The sequence below is a fragment of the Gymnogyps californianus genome, chromosome Z (genome assembly GCF_018139145.2).
Source record: "Gymnogyps californianus isolate 813 chromosome Z, ASM1813914v2, whole genome shotgun sequence".
NCBI classification, from domain to species: domain Eukaryota; kingdom Metazoa; phylum Chordata; class Aves; order Accipitriformes; family Cathartidae; genus Gymnogyps; species Gymnogyps californianus.
In genome coordinates, this window is record NC_059500.1 from 12077368 (window position 1) to 12098567 (window position 21200).

The following is a 21200-nucleotide window of genomic DNA, read 5'->3' on the forward strand; positions in this document are numbered from 1 at the left end:
ACTCTGTGTAGCAATTCCCAGCAGCTAAACCTGCTCCAGAAGGACTTATAACCTCGGTTCTCTTACAAGTCAGAAAAAACTAGCAACTACGGTTCACTGTGTGTCTGACAACACTGTCTGCAAGCAACAGAAGGTTGCTTTGGGTAGTGGAGGTGCTTCAATTACATCAGCAGGCCTGCTGACTTTCAGTAGCTACCAGAAAACAATCACTTGTTCCACAATTCTCAGCAGGAACATGGCTTCTAAAAAAGTTTCTTCCAATTTGTAAAAGAATTTTCTGCAGCCAGCTACTTCAAAGGTATCTGAATTTCCTTCATGTAAGAGTGATAAATTTGTGACTCGGCAAGCAAGAATAGATCAAGTTGATCTTGCACTTAAGAAATACACTCTTCTGCTATCTTGTACGTTTGTACGGTTCTATGAGCTCTCTGAAAACATTCCTTGCAAACATCAGTGACATAGATTAAAAATATGCCTTAAGAGTCTTAAAACACAAAAACTCTAAAGTACAAACAATTTTTCATGGCTAGACTTTTTCCTGAAGTCAAAGCCATGACCAAGGTCAGTGAAAGGATCTTTACAGAGCACATCACAGTACCAGATGAGGTCCTTCCAACATTACAGAAAAAAGCAGTCTTCCTAAATTTGTTTTTGGCCTTACTCAAGCTAGGAGCCAAGTGTAAAATGGTAGCACAATGTATTTTGAATGCGGTCAGCTTATGCAAAAGCTGCATTTGTGTTCTCAGAAAGGCACTGTGAGAGACAGAAAGAGCAATCAAGCCAGAGGACACCTCTGAGCAATGGTTACCATGTTCTGTGAGGATGGCTCAATGATTTTTAGATTAAGTGTCCACAGAGATTGACCTTGCAAAGGGTGAACTGGCTTTCCTTCTCTGTTTCCTGCTATAAGCACCAATGAAGACAAGAGGGCCTGTTTGCTGCAAAGGTCAAGATCAGAAAGGATAGGTATGATGACTAGGTTGTTTGGGCCCTAAACTGCATTGTTTCTATCAGAAGTTAAACTTCAGGTAATTCTAAACACATGTATTCTACTGTAAGAAAAGAATGGATAAGGAGAATAACTGAAATACAGAATTCACCACATTTGTTGGTTTGCTCTTCTCCAACTTTGACATTGCACTTCATCTCCAGTTGGCAGCTCCAGTTCCTAGCTCTTGATTGTATTCTTTTTCTACGTTTTGTTTGTTTTTTTCTCTTGTTTCTCTTTGCCAGATTCAAGGTCTACACATTTCCATTATGCCAGCATTCTCATATGACAGCCTTCTTCCAGGACGAATTTAGACTTAAGACCAGTCTTTAATATGGCTGAGAGGAAGAGGACCAGGAGTCTTCCTTAGGATGTAACTGATTAAGGACAGCACGCTACTCAAAGAGGATGACCTCTTAAAACTGCTGCTGTATATACCACAAAGGAACACCAAAAATAGGCTTTCACAAGACTTGGTCTGAAGCGGATACATGAGACTCAAAATGCCATTTGGTGAACGGAAGCATATGTAATAGTACATACATGTTAACAAACCAACTGGAAATCCTGCTACGGACAAAAACAGAAACAGAGGTTTTCCCAGAAGTACTTGAGACAGTACAACAGTTTACCTGTATTATTAGAAGTTTATCACACTACTTTAAGAGAAAGACAATAATTAAGTTCACTGACCTCTTTCTACACTAAAACAGGAGATGAGAATTATGCACTACAATCACAGAATAGCGACTGCTGTTTTACCTTTAAAAGGACTAATACAGAAGAACATTTTAAAATTTGCAGTTGTAACTATCATTGTCTCTTTAAAAATAAGAAATACTTAACTTAGAATTTAAGTACAAAGAAAAGATAAGAAACAAAAGGAGATCCAGTGTCCAAACATTTTCAGTTTCCTGCTTCTCACTTTCTCATAGTCTGAAAGTCCTTCCTCCATACTTTGCATTCCTGATTCTGATCTGATGAACACTCCCTCCACACTCACGCCCAACCAGTGAGTAAGAGTACCACAAATTTCAGACACATCCAATAAAAAAACCCCATACCTTTTCATACTTTAGAGGAAAAGAGTACACAGGATAATATCCAGCCCTCCACAGGAATAATACGAACAGGAACAAAATCTCAGAACAGCAGACCCCAATTCTCCCTCTGTTTTTGGAGTTGAGGTGAATTTGCTCACAAGTTTTCACTTCTTCTGAAAGATACAAGTATACTTCAGCTTCTCCATGTTGTGTCTAGGGAGCTGCTGCTGCTGACAGAGACACTGGCAAGCACATCCCTTCAGTCTCTCTTGCATTATTCATTTCAGAGGCACACCTTACAGAAATGCACAAAACACATATCCATTGCCACTTACAGTTACCGCTTCACTGGAGTATCTTACGACCTTTCAGGAAAAACTATTACTGCATGGATGAAAGACACCCAGAGTCAATATTTAATTAATATGTCAAAAAACTTGAAAGCCGCTAGCTTAATAGAGATCAATTTGTCTCAAGACTTCCACAATTTCAAAAATAATTGCAGCCATATTTTACAATAGTAAAAGCATTCTTATGGAGAAAACAAGCATTTGGATTTAAAAAAAAAACAAACAACCCAGGCAGATCTCCACACCTGGCATTCACAGCATTTTGGACCCATGCAGAAAGCCATATCCTACTTAAAGGACTTTGCATAGCATGGAGAGGGCAGAGGAAAGGAAGATGCAGCATCGATCTCAGTAGTAACAAACAGTTTTTTGTTGCTTTTGTTGGCTTTTTTTGCTTGCTTAGAGCTTGGCTTTTGATCAATGCTTGCAGTCTTCCTTCAGCTCCATACAGTACTGTTGACCCCTTCTAACATCTCCACTTTTGGGTCAGAAACCCCCTATGCAGGCTCAGAAAGGACCTTACTGCACCACTGACGTTTTTGGCCGCAAACTTGCTCAGCAGCCTTAGGGCGAGCTGCATTGGTCTAAGGATCCTCTGCCCCAGGAAAAGCAGTGACAGACTCCTGCAAGAAACTCTAATCAGCTGCAACACAGTACTTGGGGTCCAAACAGAAAACAAGCTATGTAGTAACTGAAGGTGAGATTACCACATTTTGTAGTTGAGTCTGACACGCTGTCTTATTTTCCTCAGAGTAGTTAGGCATTAATGAACAACCCTGCGGCTGTAATGTGGTTTACAGGAAGTGACAGCAATATGCATTCAGAAGTGAATCCTCCTCTCAGCATTATTCAGCAACATGAAAAACAAGCATCCAGCTTAAGCTGGTTAAGTAACATTCAAAGTCTAAGGGGATTTGAATTTCAGTGAAGAACAAATTTTACCTGGGGGTGAAGAGGCATGTGTGGGGTGGGTAGGGGGTTTAAAATGGAAATGCTGTCAAAGCTTTAACTGTAACATAGCTAAAAGATTGTATAATTACCATTTATATAACTCCTGCAGTAATTTAAGGGGAAAATATACCTTTACCTTTGTTCCAAGACAAATTGTTCTTCTGCTTCAGATCTGCTAGAGCACTTCAATTTTACCTTCAGAATACAGTCCTGAGGTATTTAATTACCCTGTCAAGACCACTAAATGGTCTGGCACCATGCCCCCTCTCTCAGTCTTTGCTGATTGATAGCATCAGTAAAACTCACTAGCTTTAATTAAACCTCCAAAGAGGATCCCCTTTTGCTACTCACTAGATCAATGTTCTTTAGTACTGAGAGAAAAAAAATTGAGAAGGTAAGGAGGGTTTCTTTCACCTTCACAGCTCACTTGCCTCTGGTATTTTAATAGACTTTTTACACAACTTATATATTTCGTTGCTTCCCAGGACATCAGTTAATGAAAAAATTACTACAAACTGTGACACTACCAAAATTTTCCTCTACAAGTATCAATGGCAAAGACAGGAACAATCTCAATCTTTTATCTGCTGCACTAACTCAGAAATCAAACTAGCATGTTTCTTTTTCAGCATTTTGTTATTTTCCATTAAGTGTACACAGCGTTTTCAAGAGTACTATCGTAGGTAAAAGTTCATAAGGGTGGAGATCTTGAGCAGTTAAGTTAGAGGATAATTCCTTTAAAATGAATCTTACTGTAAATCTAAGTAATGGTTTAAGGCACCAAGTGAAATTGCATTGCACAATGCCAAGTTTTAAGGACACTCTGCCTCAGAGGACCGTAATGAAGTTGTGGCACATCTCTTACTTCAAGTTTTCCCTTGCTGTACTGCACTTCTTTGGGCACTTGTAAAGCTGACAGTTCAGTATTCACTCTTCTACTGAAGTCATAACTAGCTCTTCTCACTACACAGCTTTCTACAGTAGGGCAGTTAATTAGGTGATGACAGCAAAGTAGGACATCTGTGCTTGTAGCCAAAGAATTTGTCAAAGTTCATTCCAACAGGAAGTTGGCAGAACGTTACGTGTGCAGCCTGATTTTTTTTTTTAATATATGCAAAGCTATAAAAGGAGTGGGAAGAAAACCTACAGATTTAATACTTTAGATTGAATATTTCTTAACTCTCTATTCCCCTGACAGGTGATGATTACTCATGTAAACACCCTAACAGTCCAAAGAATTTGAGAGGAGGAAGCTTTACCAAATCTGATTTTAAGAAGCACTAGCTAGGTAAAATACAGCTAGATAATCAATGCTCTCTTATAAAAAAGGACAATTCCTGGGCCTCCAGCCTGGAAAACCTATTTTCCTTCCCGTTTCCAACACATATTTGCATACATGTCTATACATGTATCATCAGCATTAATGAGTATGAAAACCATCTGCCAGCTCCCGCATGCAGCGGCTCTGCCACTTCAGGCCCTCTCACACTGCAGAGCTGGGGACAGGACAGTGAGAAGCTCCTCAGCCCCAGTTCACCTTGCGAGGGAGGAACGAGCCCTGCATTGCTGCTGTCTACGGTGCCCCCTTGGCAGCTACAATCCACAAAAGCCATGTCCATCATTCAAGCAGTCTAGCATCCACAGAGAAAAGTCAAAGAGATTTGCCGGTGTCCTCCTGCTACCCCTAATAATCTAGGTAAAAAGCTGCCTCCTATTCATCATCTTACACAGCTCCATGCCAGTTCAAGGATAGGCCATTTGTTTGCCCACTCCTCTTTAGACAGAGGATCTTACTACACTTTCTTGTTAATGTAGAAGTCTTTTATACCACACTGAAAGATATCCCTATTCGGATAATCTCACATTAAATTCACCTGTATTCTTTTTTTTTTGAAGAAGTTTTCCCAGGAACAAGGGGACGGGAAGCGACTGAGGGTTTCCCGTCTCCCAAGCAGAAGCCAAGCCACCAAAACATGCACTGAATTTTCATATCACTATGTGCAAGTCAATGACTCTTATATGCCGTTTGCTCCTCTGAATTTTCCACGTTTGGGAAGAACTGATATTTCCAGGACACCCCAAATGAAAAAACTCATGGACAAGCAAGTGGGTAAACAGAAAAAAAAAAAAAAAATCTCTCCAGGCACAGAAATTGGCATTTTCACTGGCTCTTAAAAAGAACAGAGCTGAAGTGCTTCCTAGCAGCAGCTTCTTCCAAAAGAGAAGCCATAGAAAATGTTCTACCTCTTCTAAGATACAACTTGTTTTCACACTAAAGTTGTACAATTAAATGAAGCCCAAACCTCACAGGCTACCTGCAATACAAATAAGCCTGTTTACATTGCAAATAAACCATAAATTATGCCACAGAGGGCACCATCTAATATATGTAGGTATAGTGCCTAGCAGAGGGGGGTTCAGGTATCTAACATACCTAGATGTGCCTTCAACATCGATGCATACTTACCCCACAGTTTCAATATTCAGTTCAAATCAGAAGGCAACACAACTGCTACCAGGTTAGACAAGACTAAGACTGCTATGACTTGCTTTGCAGGTACGTATCTGAAATTTGGTTAAGATACTTTGCAAACAGTTCAATAAAGTATTCCATAAAGCATTCCACAGGATGATTTTTTTTTTAAAAAGGTATCAGGTAATAGGTTTTAATATTGCTACCCATACAGAAGAACTTAAGCCAGCATTTTGCAAATCCATCTTTTCAATGTATTTTATTTCAAGAAAGCAGTAGGTGGCATCCCCTTTTACAGATCAGAGAAATACATCCAATGACTAACAGGCTAGTACAGCAGCAGTGGATCAGAGGTATGTGTCATGGCCCCAATCTAGAACATCACACATCAGGATCAGGACTATTCCCTCTGAGCGGGAATGCTCTCAGTTCAGCCACAATGCGAGGGTCCATCACCTAACCAACAAAGTTCCTTCCAGTTTTGGAGGCTAACAGGGAAAAAACACTTTCAACCCTCAATCTAGTAAGCTACTTAAACATTTCTACCGAAGTCCCAAAAACATACAGATAGAACAAGAATCTAATTTTTTTCTTTCGAAGTCAAAATATCCACTAACACTATCCTATTCCATCATTTTCATATGAAGTTATATATAAAAATCTCAATGATACCCATTTTTTAAAGCTGAAAGTAAATCTAAGGGTTGGATTCTAAGTTTGCCAGACAGATTTTTTTTTTTTTTAATTGAAGTATCAACTCTGGACAAATAGGAACACTGTGGTCTATAAACTGTAAGTAGTCTCTGCAAAGGTCCTGGCACTGACATTTCCTGAGTGACTCCCTCCACCCCAGATCTTGCCCCCAGAAGCAGCAAAGGCCTCAGACATCAACTTTACCTCTGCTCAGTATTACCTCCAGGCTGATCTAAGGAATATGTAAATTACTAAGAGCTTCACAGTAGGCTGGGCATTTCTGTTGGTTCACAGATAAAGGCAGACACTCTTGATAAATCTCCTTTCAAGTCACTGCCACACAGACATCTTAGTTCTTTTAACGGGAGAAGCAACTGTCCAATGTACAAATGCCTTAGTCTTAAAACATATTAGGGAACCCCCTAGCCTCTGCCCCTTCTGCAGTATGGAAGGAGGTAAAACCAGCCTCTTTAAACGGCATCTTGGGAGAATCCAGTCATGAAAACTTGGCCTGAAACCCAGCTTGTGTCCAAGAAGAAAGAAGAGTAAAAGAAGGGAGTAAAGCAGCTTTTCCCCCTCAAGTCATGCACACTAACACTGAAAGACGCTGCTGAAGTTAAACAGGGCGGAATGGGGATAGCTAGAGTCAGAATTTTACCTGTAACATGAACAAGCAACATTTACAGATACTTTTTTCTAACTAAACACAGATTTTATTTTGGTGAAGAGGTCATCATTTTGGCTTGTGACAACCCAAATGTTTCAGATTTTTTTAGCTAAGGACATCTAAGGCAGAAATCCCTGAAAAATTACACATAAGCTTTAGTCTCACTGCAAGGGTCACTGTCTGGTATTGTTTATAACCTACAATTCTACTTTCATGTCCTGGGAAGGCAGGAAAGGAAAAGCACCAGTGTCACCACCCACATCTGTCTACTCCATTTTCACTTTTTTCCCCAGACTTTTTTTTACAATCAATTTTTAGTTGCAGAAATACAGTGACTGTTTGCATTAACCACTTAGCAAAGTGAAAGAGGATTAAGAATTCATATATTGGCAGCATAAATTAAGTCACTGGAAGCCCCCTTAAGGGATCATTTTGATTTGGGAGACCTGGCTTGATTCTCTAACAATGTACTTTTTTGCCTGGCTATATAGTCACCAGAACATCCAACTTACCACCCCAGACAGATGCATTTTTTTATTTCACCAATCCAAGACATTAAATGCAAAGATACAATGGACCTGCAATACTACTGGAACGCAATGCCATTCCCTTTCTCACCCCCACCCAAAAGACAGCTTCAAAAAACCCGCAGCACGAAATGACTTTCCTCAATTTTCCCCCAAAGCAGAAAATGGGAGAGTGCCTGCGGGCAAGAAGTCTGCCAGAAGCACATCGGGAGCTTTCTGCAGCAAAGCATCTATCCATGTCTTTCATCCATTGTTATTGTGAGCCATGATTCACTGCTTGTTAAACAGCAGTATTTAAGTTTCAAAATAGTAAGTCTTATGAATCCATAACAGGGAGGGCATTCTAACCATAATTACTGCCATATTATTTTTGTCTTGGTCATCTCTAAGTGGCTCTGCATTGCTTTTTAAGTTCAAACCTTTTTAGAGGTGAGCTTTATCTTATAGCTCAAACATGATCCTAGTTAGAGGGCAGTCACTATCCAAGTGATCAGCTAGCAAACTCTGCTGTTTAACATGGAAGAGTGGGCTGGTTGGAACATGGATTGCCTTCAGGCACCAACACCTGTGAAATGTTCAAAAGTCCGCATTCCCTGATAAATTTTATTTCATCTCCCCTCTCTCAAGATTTCAGAGCTCAAACAATTACTCAAATGAATATCCTCACTCTTCTGATAATGCATTAAGACAGTAGGTGAGAGTAACTCTTAAGATTTCTGCTTCTAGAAACTTAAGAAACTGAATTTAGTAAACAAGAGATGTAGGAGTTACAACACAAACAAAAAAACAGGAATCCCAAACATTAGAGACCTAGAGACTAGAGCTCTAGGAGTCCAGCAATTCACAGATAACCAAAATAGTTATTTCAGCATTTCATTTTAAGGATTTGTAAGAGAAACAAGACACTAGCAACCTAAAAAAAGTATTAATAAGCAAGTTATACCATCTTCTTTGAGAATGTAAGGAGAAAGCACATAGTGCAGTGTTCACACTATATGCAATATTGCATTTCTGCAACTAAAGTATACAACACAATTTCTCAGTTAAAACAATTCAAGCTCACATCTAAAATGTTATCAGGTGCATAAAAAAACCCCAAAATTTTCTATACTTAATCATAATCTAACCCTAAATCTAAACAGACAACAAAGGACTAACCACATGCTACGTGCTGAGGTTCTAGTCTATTCTCTTGACATTAGCAGAATGCTTAAGTTACACTTGGAAAGGGAAAACAAATATGCATCTGATCAACAAGAAGTCACAACACTTCAGTTTCAGTCATAATTAACACTACATACTTTTATGGTTTTAGTTTGAAGTCTCAATCCGTTCAGAGTGTTGATAGCTTTTTCGGCATCCTTGGGGTCAACGTAGTTCACAAAACCATAACCCAAGCTCTGTCCTGATTAAAAAGAGGAAGAGGAGTGATCATTAGTACTGCAGTGCTACACAATGGATAACTAACTAATAGTGTTTAAACCTGTATAGACAAACTGAGCAAAAATTGCTTATATTAAAGAACAGTATCTGCCCCAGGTAACAAAGTTTCAAAGGCTCACAACACCTAATTTTTCCAGTAAGGTTAGTGTTTTCTAACTAGCTTCCTCTGTTCCCACGGACTGCCCAAAGTTCAACACAGAAATGGCTACAGTCAGTTTAGTGAAAGACTCAAAAATTGCTATGCAAAATAGGTTCAGGAGATGGTTATGATCTGTTAGAGACCAGAGGACATGCAGGAGCTTAAAGGTTAAGACAACATCAAAAATCCACTACTCACTTTTGAACTTTTTAATTGAACATAGAAAGTATAGTGGCAAAATTCTGGACCACTGCTTGAAAATAAGTGTGTTTCAAATATACTTCAATATCAGAACTTGAGCCAAATTTGAAGCCGAACATTTCTACAGATGTTATTCATAGAGTAAATAGATGCAACACTTTCAGGTTCTTTTAGCATTGGTAATTCCAATGCTAGATGGACATAAAGCATTTTTAATTAGCTCTTAATCACTGAGCCACAGCCCATTTCTAACAGTGTATTCTAAGCACTTAAACACTTGAAAGTTTAGCAGTAGTCATCTCTTGACAACTTCAAAACCTAAAGTATACCATCCTTAACATCCTTTTAATACCTCTTTAAAAATATTTTTAGTGCATAAGAATGCAAATAGGTAGAAAAACTTAACATAGCAAAAGGATACCACTTAGTAAGAATACTAGACTTCATTAGCACTGACCTTTTCAGAAACACTCTCCTATACTCCTTGACCATTCTTTTTTTTTTTAGAAACTGAAACAACGAGGTCCAAAAACCAGTCAACAAGCCAAAGCGAAGCACCCAGTATATCTAATTCACAAAATGCTAGTTTGAAAGATTAGCTTGGAGATACAATATAAAAGGATAAACAATATTACATGAAGCACAAATGGCAAATTCATTTATTGCCAGAAAAGATATAAAAGAACATATGCTGTATTGAGTTCTTGTATGGTATCTATACAGAATGTATTAAATCATATATAAAGCAACAACCTGATGGGAATTTTGTAATTGATTAAATAAGACAAGAGGATTTAGTAACAAGCCCACTGCTGCTGGCATTCATAATTTTGCACAAGTTAGTCTACCATAGCACCAAAAGTTAGAGGACACCACCACCGCCCCACTCCCCAAACTCCTCAAAACAGCACACACAAACACAAATAAACTGGCTAGATGAAGCCATGAACAGGTTAATATATACTAAGCTATTAACAAAAAACTTTCAAAACCCACTGGACAAAGTCCTGAGCAAGCTGCTCTAGACAACCCTGCTCTGAGCAGGAGGTTGGACTATACAATCTCCAGAAATGCGTCCAACCTCAGCAGTTCTGTGTTTCTGTAACAAACAATATGGAAATATGCAGAAGCATTTCTGTATTTATTTACAGCTCTACCTAGATACACGGAAGTTCCTTATCCTAGAAGTGCCTTCTTCCTTATTAGTTTCATCACAGTAAAGCAATTTCTATACCTGTCACCTCCATCACTCCCACTGTCTGCAGAAACTCTTCCCACCAGTGCCTCCAAAAAAGAGCAACTTAAAGGAATGTCTCTCTTTGTGCACGACTTTTATTTTAGTCTTATCTCCTAATACAGAAATGCTGATTTTTGGTGTTATTATTAATCTCCTAGGAAGGAACTCATTTAAATCACAACCTTAAAAGATGTTAAAATCTCAAAGAGAAAGCTATTTCATGTAAGACGTTCCCAATACACTACTCACAAATTCCAGAGTGAACGGAGAAAGATGCGCAGAAATTATTTCTACTACCCCTCTGTCCATGTGATCTATTTTTCACATTAAAAACACCCAGATCACTGCAGGAAAAGAGCATACCCAGCTGTTACAAAAGATATCATTCATGACCAGTTCTTCTGGAGACATTCTATTAGTTAAGCTTGACGAGTATTAGTAGACTAGCCTAGGAAGCTACACAAACAAAATCCAGTAATTTATTCAGGACAAGCTTGAACTCATTTCTGCAGGTTTATTCTGCAATTTTGCAATTACAAAAAGCTTTCACTATGAGGGTGGTGAAACACTGAAGCAGGCCACCCAGAGGAGTTGTGAAGCCTCCATTCCTGGAGATACTCAAAGTCTGACTGGACACGGTCCTGGGCAACCTGCTCAGGGACAACCTGATTGAGGAAGGGGAGTTGACTAGATAATCTCCAAAAGTCCCTTCCACCCTCAATGATTCTGTGAATGATTTCTTTTATTTAATTCAGTTTTGTTTAATTTGGGCTATTGTCTAAAATTCATAGGTGTTCAGATCTGACATTCCAAAGGCCTTATATATTTGAAAAGGTTAAGAAAAGGTGAAACTCCTTAAAGAGATTGAAATTTTGCCTGAAGATTAGTGGTTCAATTACACATTATCAATAATTCAGAGTCAAAAATCACTTTCTTCACAGAAGCACATAGGAAAGATGAATCTTGGCTCTCAACAAGCAATACAAATAATTGGAAATTGAACCTGATTTCTGGAATCAGATGCTTGAGGGACCACTCTTAAGTCTTCCTGCTTGCGTTAAGGGAGGATGCTTGTTTAACAAGTTTGCCAGTTCATATACAGATGGCTGAGTTTTAGAAAATCTAGACAAGCATTTCACAAAATGCAGTAGAAGTAGCTATTTCAAACAACCCATCAGATATCCCAATTATTGCAAAGTATTTCTGACAGCTGGTGGTATTTCTCACTTGGTGGGAAAGTGCCAACTGGGTTACAAGAACTTAGAAGCTCAGTTCTTCCTAAGTGTTTCACTGATGTACAGGACTTCAGTTCAAACTTATGCTAGTACCACTGCAGCTGTACAAGCCAGAGAGAAGTCCCATCTGATTGTGCATTTCAGATGGAGAAAGAGCAGCATACCCACTGCACACAAATTTTATTCAAATAAAGTTAGAGATACCTGGCCAGTATAATTCAAAAAAGTTCTCCTTCTGTGCAGCTTTTTCCCCCTCCTCAATGTCTAAACTTTTTGCTTTCAAGACAAACCAAGTAGAAGCTAGATGCACTTAAACCAAATCAGCCACCACTTAGAATATCTAAAAAGAGAAACGTCATTATTTAATAATTGTAATGACTAATTTGTATTGCCTGAAGCCAAGGATTAAACCGAACACTGACAGAAAATAGCTCTGGACTCTTCCATCTGTGCCTCTTCTACATCAAACTCCATTCACCAATACAGACATCTCCTGCCAAACACACACTTGTTTCCAAGTCTAGTAACACACTTAAAGTAGATGGGTCTGAGTTCACAACAGGGTGATGGAAGAAAGAAGGTAAATCTGTAGTTCTCCACAAGTTAAATAATCCTCAGATTTAAGTGTGTATCAAAAAGCAGCTTAGTCTCCTACTGTTTTAAGACAGGGTCAGCTCCATCTGGCTTTTGCCTCAGCTCTGTTTTTCCACACTGTGCTTAATGACACTATCGTCTGAGAAACTTATGACACCTCTCCAGGTTAGCTGTCCTGGTGCTCTGTCTACTATTATGTGTTTAGGTATTCTGAGTATCCAGTTTAGCCTTTCCTAGATCCTCAAAATTATGGCCTACTCAACCTCAACACAGACAAGAGACTATCTGTGCACATCAGCTATTTATTCCATAACTCAGACCTATAAACAGTACTAAATTCAGCTTATCGTAAAGAAAGGAGTGACTGTGAGTTTCTTGGTTTTGTGAGTTATTACTTGTGCCAGTAAGAAGAAAATATTCACCACCTTCAAGGTGAATACTCCGCTTATTTGCAAAAGTCAGCAATACTTCCGAAGTTACATGCTCAAACTATCAGTTGAGCTGCTTCTCCTCAATAGTTCTTGTGGCTATTCCACAGCACTGTTTAAAGCTGTTTCTGTACACTTTCTACTAGATTTTATGCTTGGGACACTATGACTATTAGACAATGTGGTGTAGAATAAAACAACAGTTAGCTACATGATTGGTAAAAGAAGAAATCACCTGAAGTAGGAAAAGTCAAAATGACAAAATGATCTGGAAGGAACGAGGAAATGAATAAGGAAAAGCAGTTTGACTTGAATTTTGCTTCAACAAAATCTGATGGAAAACCAAAACCCACATAGCAGAAGGGCATCTCACAAGCCTGGAAGACAGTAAAGGACTTAAAGCAAAGGTTATGATTTGAAAGTTCATATTCATTAATTACATTTTATGTTTTATGTAACTGACACAAAGTCAAATTCAAGCATAAGTGGCAAAAAATCCTTTCAGTCAGGCATCTCTTTGAACCTAGGCATGCTATATCTACCACTAAGTGGATAACTGACAAATGTTCACCTCGAAGTATGCAGCCTACGAGAAAACATGAACTGGAAAGCACTATGCTACTCACTTTAATAGGGGAAGCTGTTCCATTTATGTTTCAAGTTTATGAGCTTCACAAATATCACTTGACCACCACATATGATGATGATGCAAATTTAAGAGTAATTTTTAGATAATGCCACATTACCTTTAGGCGTTACAGTCAATATACGGAATGGATTTTGAGAGGAGGGGGCAAAAAGTAATTTCAAACAATTCAATTCTAATCAGTCTTTGAAAGGACTGCTCAAGAGTGAGTGGAGATCCACATGCACATGAGCAAAGTGTAGACGAAGTAATTTAACATTAAATAAGAAGCAAGTGAAGAACACAGTGATTCAGCATTTAGGAAAGAAAAGTAGACAGACTTCACAGGCACTGGTCAGCGAAAGACCAAAAAAATTTCAAGTTGAAGAGGGAAATAAACAAGTAGGAAGGTACAGCCATGGTCACAGTGCTCCTGAATTTACTACTGTGCCTTGAAAAAAGTGACTTTTTTTTTGCTTTAAAGATGCACAGGCTCTAATTCACAGTCCGTATTAGAGGAAGAATCACAAATAAACTAGCTCTATCCTGCCCAAGTTGTTTCTCACATATACTTGTTTACTATAAACAAAGCCTAGTTAAATACTGCACACAGCTGTAAAAGCCCCAAAAAATTTCTCTGCTATACAACATTCTGAGAAAGTCCCAAATGGATGCTATCCCCAAAGGAAGTGGTCATACAAAGTAGATGTGATAGAAGTGATGCCTGTCGTCCATTCTCAGTGTTTGCTTTTAAAAGTAGCAGCAATGTTCCTTCAAGCAGAATAGTGCCTTTTTAATAGAATTGGTAAAACAACATTTTCCTCCTTCTGACAACAAAAATGTTCAACTTTCTGCATAGGAATAATCTCACTCTAGAACTCTACTTATGTGAAAGGACTCCTTGGTTATTTCCAGCAACTGCTTCAATGTTTTTAAGTGGACAGATTCTAGCAGACTCCTGTTGCAAGAACTGAATTTTAGAAGTAAAAATCATGATGAAGACTTAGGTTGGACTACTGGAGATGTGACACAAGTGAAGAAATGACAAGAAGATCGAGAAACTTTACTGGTTGTTTAGCAAAATCCAAGTCAAGTCTAGTTTTTCCTTAAGGTAACTCAGAAGGATTGTGGGATAAAAAAATGTATCACTACACGTCCTGTACATTTCCATGAGGCACAGCTATTTACACCACGCAAAAGAGGTTACCGCTGAATTACTGAATGCTCAAAAGCAATTACAAGCCAGCTCACTTCACTTTTTCACCATTACTTACTTATGCAAAGCTCTCTCATGAACTTGTGGAGGAATAAGAGATCTAGAGATAAGACAATTTTTCCTATTGCCCTGTTACTACCCAAATTACTCATAATGGAAAGAAAAAGAAAAAATAAATACTGCAGCTGTCTGAACACTGATGCATCTTCCTACCTAGAAAAGTCCTCTGCTGGAGAAGTGTTCACGCATAAAACATTTGGTTGCATGAAACAGCCTAGGTGTCCTGAGCCATCCCCCAGTTCAGTGTTGGGAGACTAGCTAGTGAGACCTGTCACATAAGAATAGAGATTGCTCTAGATACAACAATTAATAGACATTATCAAGTAAGAGTGTGGAGCAATGTGTCGCCTATTTGCCTGCCGGTTGCTGTAGTCTAATGGTTTCACTTGAAGTCCATTTCCACAGTAAATACAGCTTGTCTCCCCCATTTGAACGGGGAACCTAACATCACTTGTTTCTTGCAGTGTCTGCTGTCATTCTCAGTTGCATACACACCCCTTTCTACTTTGTTATCAATTTAGAGATCATATATTCTGATTATAATATGAGGCACAATTCTTTCTCTAGATTCAAATGAAGTGTGTGCACTCTAAAAGCTGGTGGTGTCCCCTCACTATTGTTTGCCTACTGACAGACAGTTTTAAGGGCTGGACTGCTAGTGGTGATCGTCTGTCCAAGGCAGCAATTTATGCCTCAACTGGACTGAGGGCAGCACCTGTAAATAGTAATGAACAGTTAAAGACATGTGCAGGATAACATGACAAAGGTTTTACTCTCCCTAGATAATCTATACATAATTACCATCTCTTAGCAGTTTGCTCTTCTCAAATAATTTTTACTGCATCTTCTAAGCTTCCTGTTTCTCTGGGAAATCCAGAGCTTACTTCCAAACAGTCATTCAACTACACTGGAACATACGCAAAACTGAAAGACAGTCCAAACTAAATCATCCACCCCCAGCAAGCCTGTTTTCTTCTTTACAACAAACCTGCATTAAGATTCTACTGTTATGTTAAGGAGTTACACAAGCAGCTGAACTGTGCCATTTAGCCCAACCACACCAGGCCAACAATTAAGATGTTTTACAGCCTCTCCTCTCAACCTCCTTGGGAAGTGGCCTGCCTGACAACTTTTCTTGCAAGAAAAAGTATACTCACCAACATTCATTTCCTTCCTTTTTCTCTTTGGAAGCAGCTACAACAGCCACAGGCAGTGGCTTTTCTTCTAAAGCTTTAATATACCTGCCACATAACAGCTAAATTCCTCCATGCTGCACTTCCAAAAAGGACAGAAAGGACAAGAGCCTTCAGATCAGACAGCTTCCTTGAAGGCCAAGTTAAAGAAATCCTCTCCCTTTGACTACTATACCCATAAACCTGGAAAACAGGTGAAAGGAGATAAAGTGGGACTACAGCATGCAACAAGAGAAAACTTCCATAACAGACCGATACATAGGAATGTCTCTGTGTACCTGCCCCCTTCTGCAGTGGCCAAAAGATGAGAGCCTGTATTTTGTAACAGACATTGGAGTGCAGAATTGCTGTAAAATGCTTCTGTTATGTTTTCAACCTATGAGCTACCACTCAGTTTCGGGAGGAACATTCCCTAAAGCCTGCAGGCACCTCAGAACCAAGAAGAAATACTATTTCAGACACAAGTGCCAAAGGCAGTATCTTCAACAGCTCTTTACTCAATGCTACTGGGCTGGATGCACAGTAAGAGAGAGTTCAGCCATCTGAACTATGTAGTCCTGTTAACAAGAGTTTGCCTGAAAGTGTTCAAGTGTCATTTACAATCTGTTATACCTTAAAAGAAAGGCTTGAAAGGTAGACAAGTATGAACTTTAACTTAACAGATGTTAAGTAAGCCCTTTCAAAAGCTACTTCTGAAACACTGAGAATCGTATCACATAGGAAAAGTCCCTGCGAGGTTACAAATGCACAGTGAACTCAAGTGCTGCGTTTTCAGTAGTCTTGAAACATTTTATCACTCCTGAAAAAGAATGCGCATTGTTTTCTGCATAACAACATGATTAGAGAGCAGCTGATTAGTATGGTAGTTTTATTTCATGACTGATTAAAGCATCTTGGTAATTTATTAGGTCTTCTCTAAAGATTTTTTGGGCAGAAACATGAAGTCTGACCCCAGAAATTTCTGGGCAATATCAAGCCTACTTACCTTCTGCTCTTGAAGTCTTCTGCTGTCCAGTTGTCTACTGAATCTGTGTCCTCATGATTCTCCTCTCTGAACAGCTACTGCTGAAAATAATTTTCCTACATGCATGATTGAGAAGCCTGCCTTTCCAGACAAAATCCAGAGCCAATACCATAGAACTTTGCCTTTGCTTGAGCACACAGCTGGTATTTTTTTTTTTTAACACTGCTCCATTAGTATATAATGGTATTAATACCATAGGACTAACAGGTGCTGAAAAACCAGCAACTTCAGTACTAGAAGAGTTTCTATTGCTGCATTTCTTCCCGGGATCAACTACTTGCATTACTTCAACATACTCTCCCTACTCGCGTGAACCAGAACACTCGCCTTTTAACAATGCAGCAGGAGGCCTTTGAAAGCTTGGCACACCCACCACACGAGGGAGTCCTTGGCTGCTGTTTCCCATCAGAGCTATCGAATACCCAATGCAAGGGCTTGACCAAGCTGCCTTTTCGAGGTAATTGTTGATTAAATTACCAGAGTACTCAGCTAATCCTGCACCTTGTCTGGAATTCTTAAACATTCCTGTAAGGTCTGCAGACCAAACAGAATAGACAATCAACAACTTCAGGTAATCGCTTTTTCCACACAAAAAATAATTAGAGCCAAAACGAATACTACAATCAGCTGAGCTGTCAAAACCTGTTCAGTATGTACTCAACTTCTTACAAGGTAAGACTGAATGAGTTCTGTGAAACAAACTGGTTCATTTTAAGGAGCAAGCAGACCTAGGTTTGCAAGTTCCACCTCCCCTCCTCCACTTACCAATCTCCTTAACAGGTAAAAGTAATGTAAGAAAAGTAGCCCCACTAATTGAGTGCTATCAATGCTAATTCTTAGAAGAACAAGAACTCAAAACTACCATTCAAATGATCATCCTGATATGCATATTAAATAAAAAGCCACAGACTCCAGAAGAACACTTACATTTGGTTAATAATACATCTGAAAACTAATACACACCACTAAGCTATAAAACTAGTTTCATGGTCTAGTACAAAAATTTACCACAAGCACACACTAATCATATTCTGGAAAATTAAAAATCTCAATAGCAAATAACACATTCACACACTTACCTTCCACAGAGGGCAATCAAAAATTCTGAAGATAAGCAGGCATTTAAAAAAAAAAAGGATTTTTCTACAATACAGTCATTGATTTCAGCAGTGACTTTTCAGACATTTCAGGCTATTTCAACCTCTGCAAAAGAGATCTTATTGCAAAATAATGAATTAAAGGCATATAACCAGTAAGAACTACAATGTTACACAGAAGTGCTAAAAAAGCCTATCTTCCAAAAAAATTACATACTATTTGCATCAATATATGACAGTGAAGAACATACTTCTGAGGTTCAGTAATAAAGTCTAGGAGCTGAAACTCAATGCCTGTAAGTCTACAGAAAAAAACATAAGAATTCTAGCGGACTGAGGACCTTATTTTTTTATAATTTAACTTCAGCTACATATGCTGCCTTCAGTGCTTTACTCCTTGAAGATCTGTCAGCCAGTCCTTGACTGAAAGAGAATAGTCCATTTTCTAGTGAATATTAATACACTTTCTGCAACCAGCCATGCAAGTGTTCATTTTACACCAAACACTATTTTCAATACACTAAGCATAACTTTGTTTAAAGCTGTAAATTTCTGTCTCTGTGTATGAAGTTAATTGGTAAAGATCCACTAAAGTTCTGTAAGAACAAGTCAGGTCCTAAAGAGGACCAAGTCAAGTTCACAGCAACTTGACATGAGGCTTTATTCGGCCTTTCATCACTCCTGAAGTTGCACACACTGGTGGAAGAATGCTGTTAAAAGAAATACACATGACAACATTACAAGCCTATGTACAAAGGCTCTCATTTGAGTTCATCTCATGGATCCATATAATTTTTCACAAGTCTCCTAAAATTTCAGAATGGAGATGTGTTCCCTGACCAGCACACAAAAGCAGAAGTGGCACTGCATAAAAGACACAGCACTATGTTAAGATCAACCAAAAAATGGCATGTAGTCACAGCCTATGATGTCCTGAAGGTAAGCCAGTGTGCCCACAGGAAATATCAACAGTACTTCTGGCCTGTAGTCCAACTTCGAGAGCATGAAAAGTTCAATAAAGAGTTTCAGATATAGGAGTAAGAAACACTCAAACCTTTTGTTTGTCTCGATTTGCAATTCAAGACATAGGAATGCTCCACAATATGCTAGGGTGACCCTCCTCCACCCCTCCAGGGTGCCTCCTGGCACTCGTGTGCCAAGATACGGGGACCATTCAGCTGGTACCAGCTCTTTCTCAAAAAAGTTACTGCAACTTCATAATCACCAGTTAACTGCATCTGATTTAAGCCACCGAGATTACCACAGTATTATTTTGACACTGAATAAGGCCAGAAGCACACACCCAGACATGCAATTCACTTAACCGTAGAACTGTACCTAAAACTACCTACATAGCTATGGTCTCACTAACAAGAAGGGCTAAAGGAATAAGCACAGAATACCATCAGTGTTGCTTTCTTCCCACTTACTTTTAACATAAATTATTGTTCAAGTTTCACAGTCCTTTGAAGTCTGCATTAAGGCTTGAACTGCATTTTAAAAGCAGCTTCAGCAAAATGAGGGAAACTGCCTAAGTCACTGAGCAATCCCCAACTTAATCGCAGTTTGCTTATAGTTCCAGTAGATGGATTTTATTTACTGAACACTCATAACTCCTACACCACTGAGCTAGGAAGCTAGGCAGCTTGCAAGAAAACACCTGTAAACCATGATCGCAACTAGATTTTAATACTTGATACTTTGATGCCTCTTTCTTCCAAACCCAGTTTCTCAGCTATTGCTCTGAAGCTGGAAAAATGGAAGTTGAAAACTGAATGAAAAGGATCAAACACTGATCAAAGTATTTGACAGTTTATCCTGCCATACATTAAAAACATTATGTCTGTAATTAAACAGCTATTAACAGAGCTGTAAGTTATCCTAAAAAGCACAATTTTTCAGGAAGAAACTGAAGTTTCATCTCAGCCAGGTTCAACTCTACCCTTTTATTAACTTAGTGCCATCCTCTTGCCTGACATCTTGCATGGTTCTTCACATGTGAGGAACATCGTCATCTGCTGCTTCATCAATACAAGCTTGTTGATGTCAGACAAAAATGAGGGTGCCGCTCTGGTTCTTCCCCACAGTAGACAGAGGAAGTCAAGGGTAGTTGGTATTATGGATGCTAAGATTTACATGAACCTGATCAAAGATGTTCACTAAGCCAGAAGAGACATTAACTGAGGGTACTAACAGATACACCATGTCCAAATAGGAAATCTCAACCCCAAAAAACACAGTTGGAAGCAGGGACTGCATGGGAAGGCGTATGCTTTTGCACAAGCAAAAGTAACATAGCATTTGCTTAAGGATGCTACAGGAGTTTGAACACTGGTAGTCTTGCCTGTTATGACCTCTCGTGTTCAAACATCACTAGTGACAACCATGAACTGTTTGAAGTAACAGACTGACCTAGGGAGCATGCTTTCTTACAAACTAGCTTGTCGTATTACAAGTAGAAGCTCCTTACTATGCTAAGGTGAAAAGCATACCACGGAATTTGCTAAATCAGTTACTTTTTTGAAAGCTGGCTTTACCCTTTAATTTTTACCGCTATTAGTAGTAACATGTTCTATGCAGCTGAGAAGTTCTGTGTTTTGCAGTCAACTTGTTCCTTGTCAGGAATACAGCCAGCAGTGTTAAATGTTCTGCCCTATTGTACCACCTAGTCACCTTAAATAATAAGCAGATGGATAAAGCATCTTGTTCTACTGCTGGGGTGTTTAGAAGCATGCACTGATTTGTGCAAAGTAAAAAACTAGCATGACACTTGAACGTAAATTCTTTTCCCAGACTTCACATGAACACATACTGTTGTTGGGGTTTTGTTTTTCTTTCAGACTATCTGCTACTTAGTCTCAGAGTTTTGAAAGACATCCTGAAATGTGCCATGATCAAAAGTCTGAAAACTACTTTTCCTCCCCTAGGGCACATTTTGCAAAAGTTAACTTGCAGTGTTGCTTTCAGTTGTGTGGGTTTTTTCCTGGTCTTTACTGATGATTGAAAAACAGTAACA

General features: G+C 38.9%; 1 protein-coding gene across 9 annotated transcripts in view; it reads right to left on the minus strand.

The window, feature by feature from the left end:
- The window catches only part of ELAVL2 (ELAV like RNA binding protein 2), a 91538-nt gene that overhangs the window by 18956 nt on the left and 51382 nt on the right, over positions 1–21200 (minus strand). For all 9 annotated transcript variants that reach the window (XM_050912614.1, XM_050912613.1, XM_050912609.1 and 6 more), the window contains one exon: positions 8994–9097. In XM_050912614.1, the coding sequence (XP_050768571.1) occupies positions 8994–9097 (104 nt within the window). The remainder of the gene's footprint in view (positions 1–8993; positions 9098–21200) is intronic.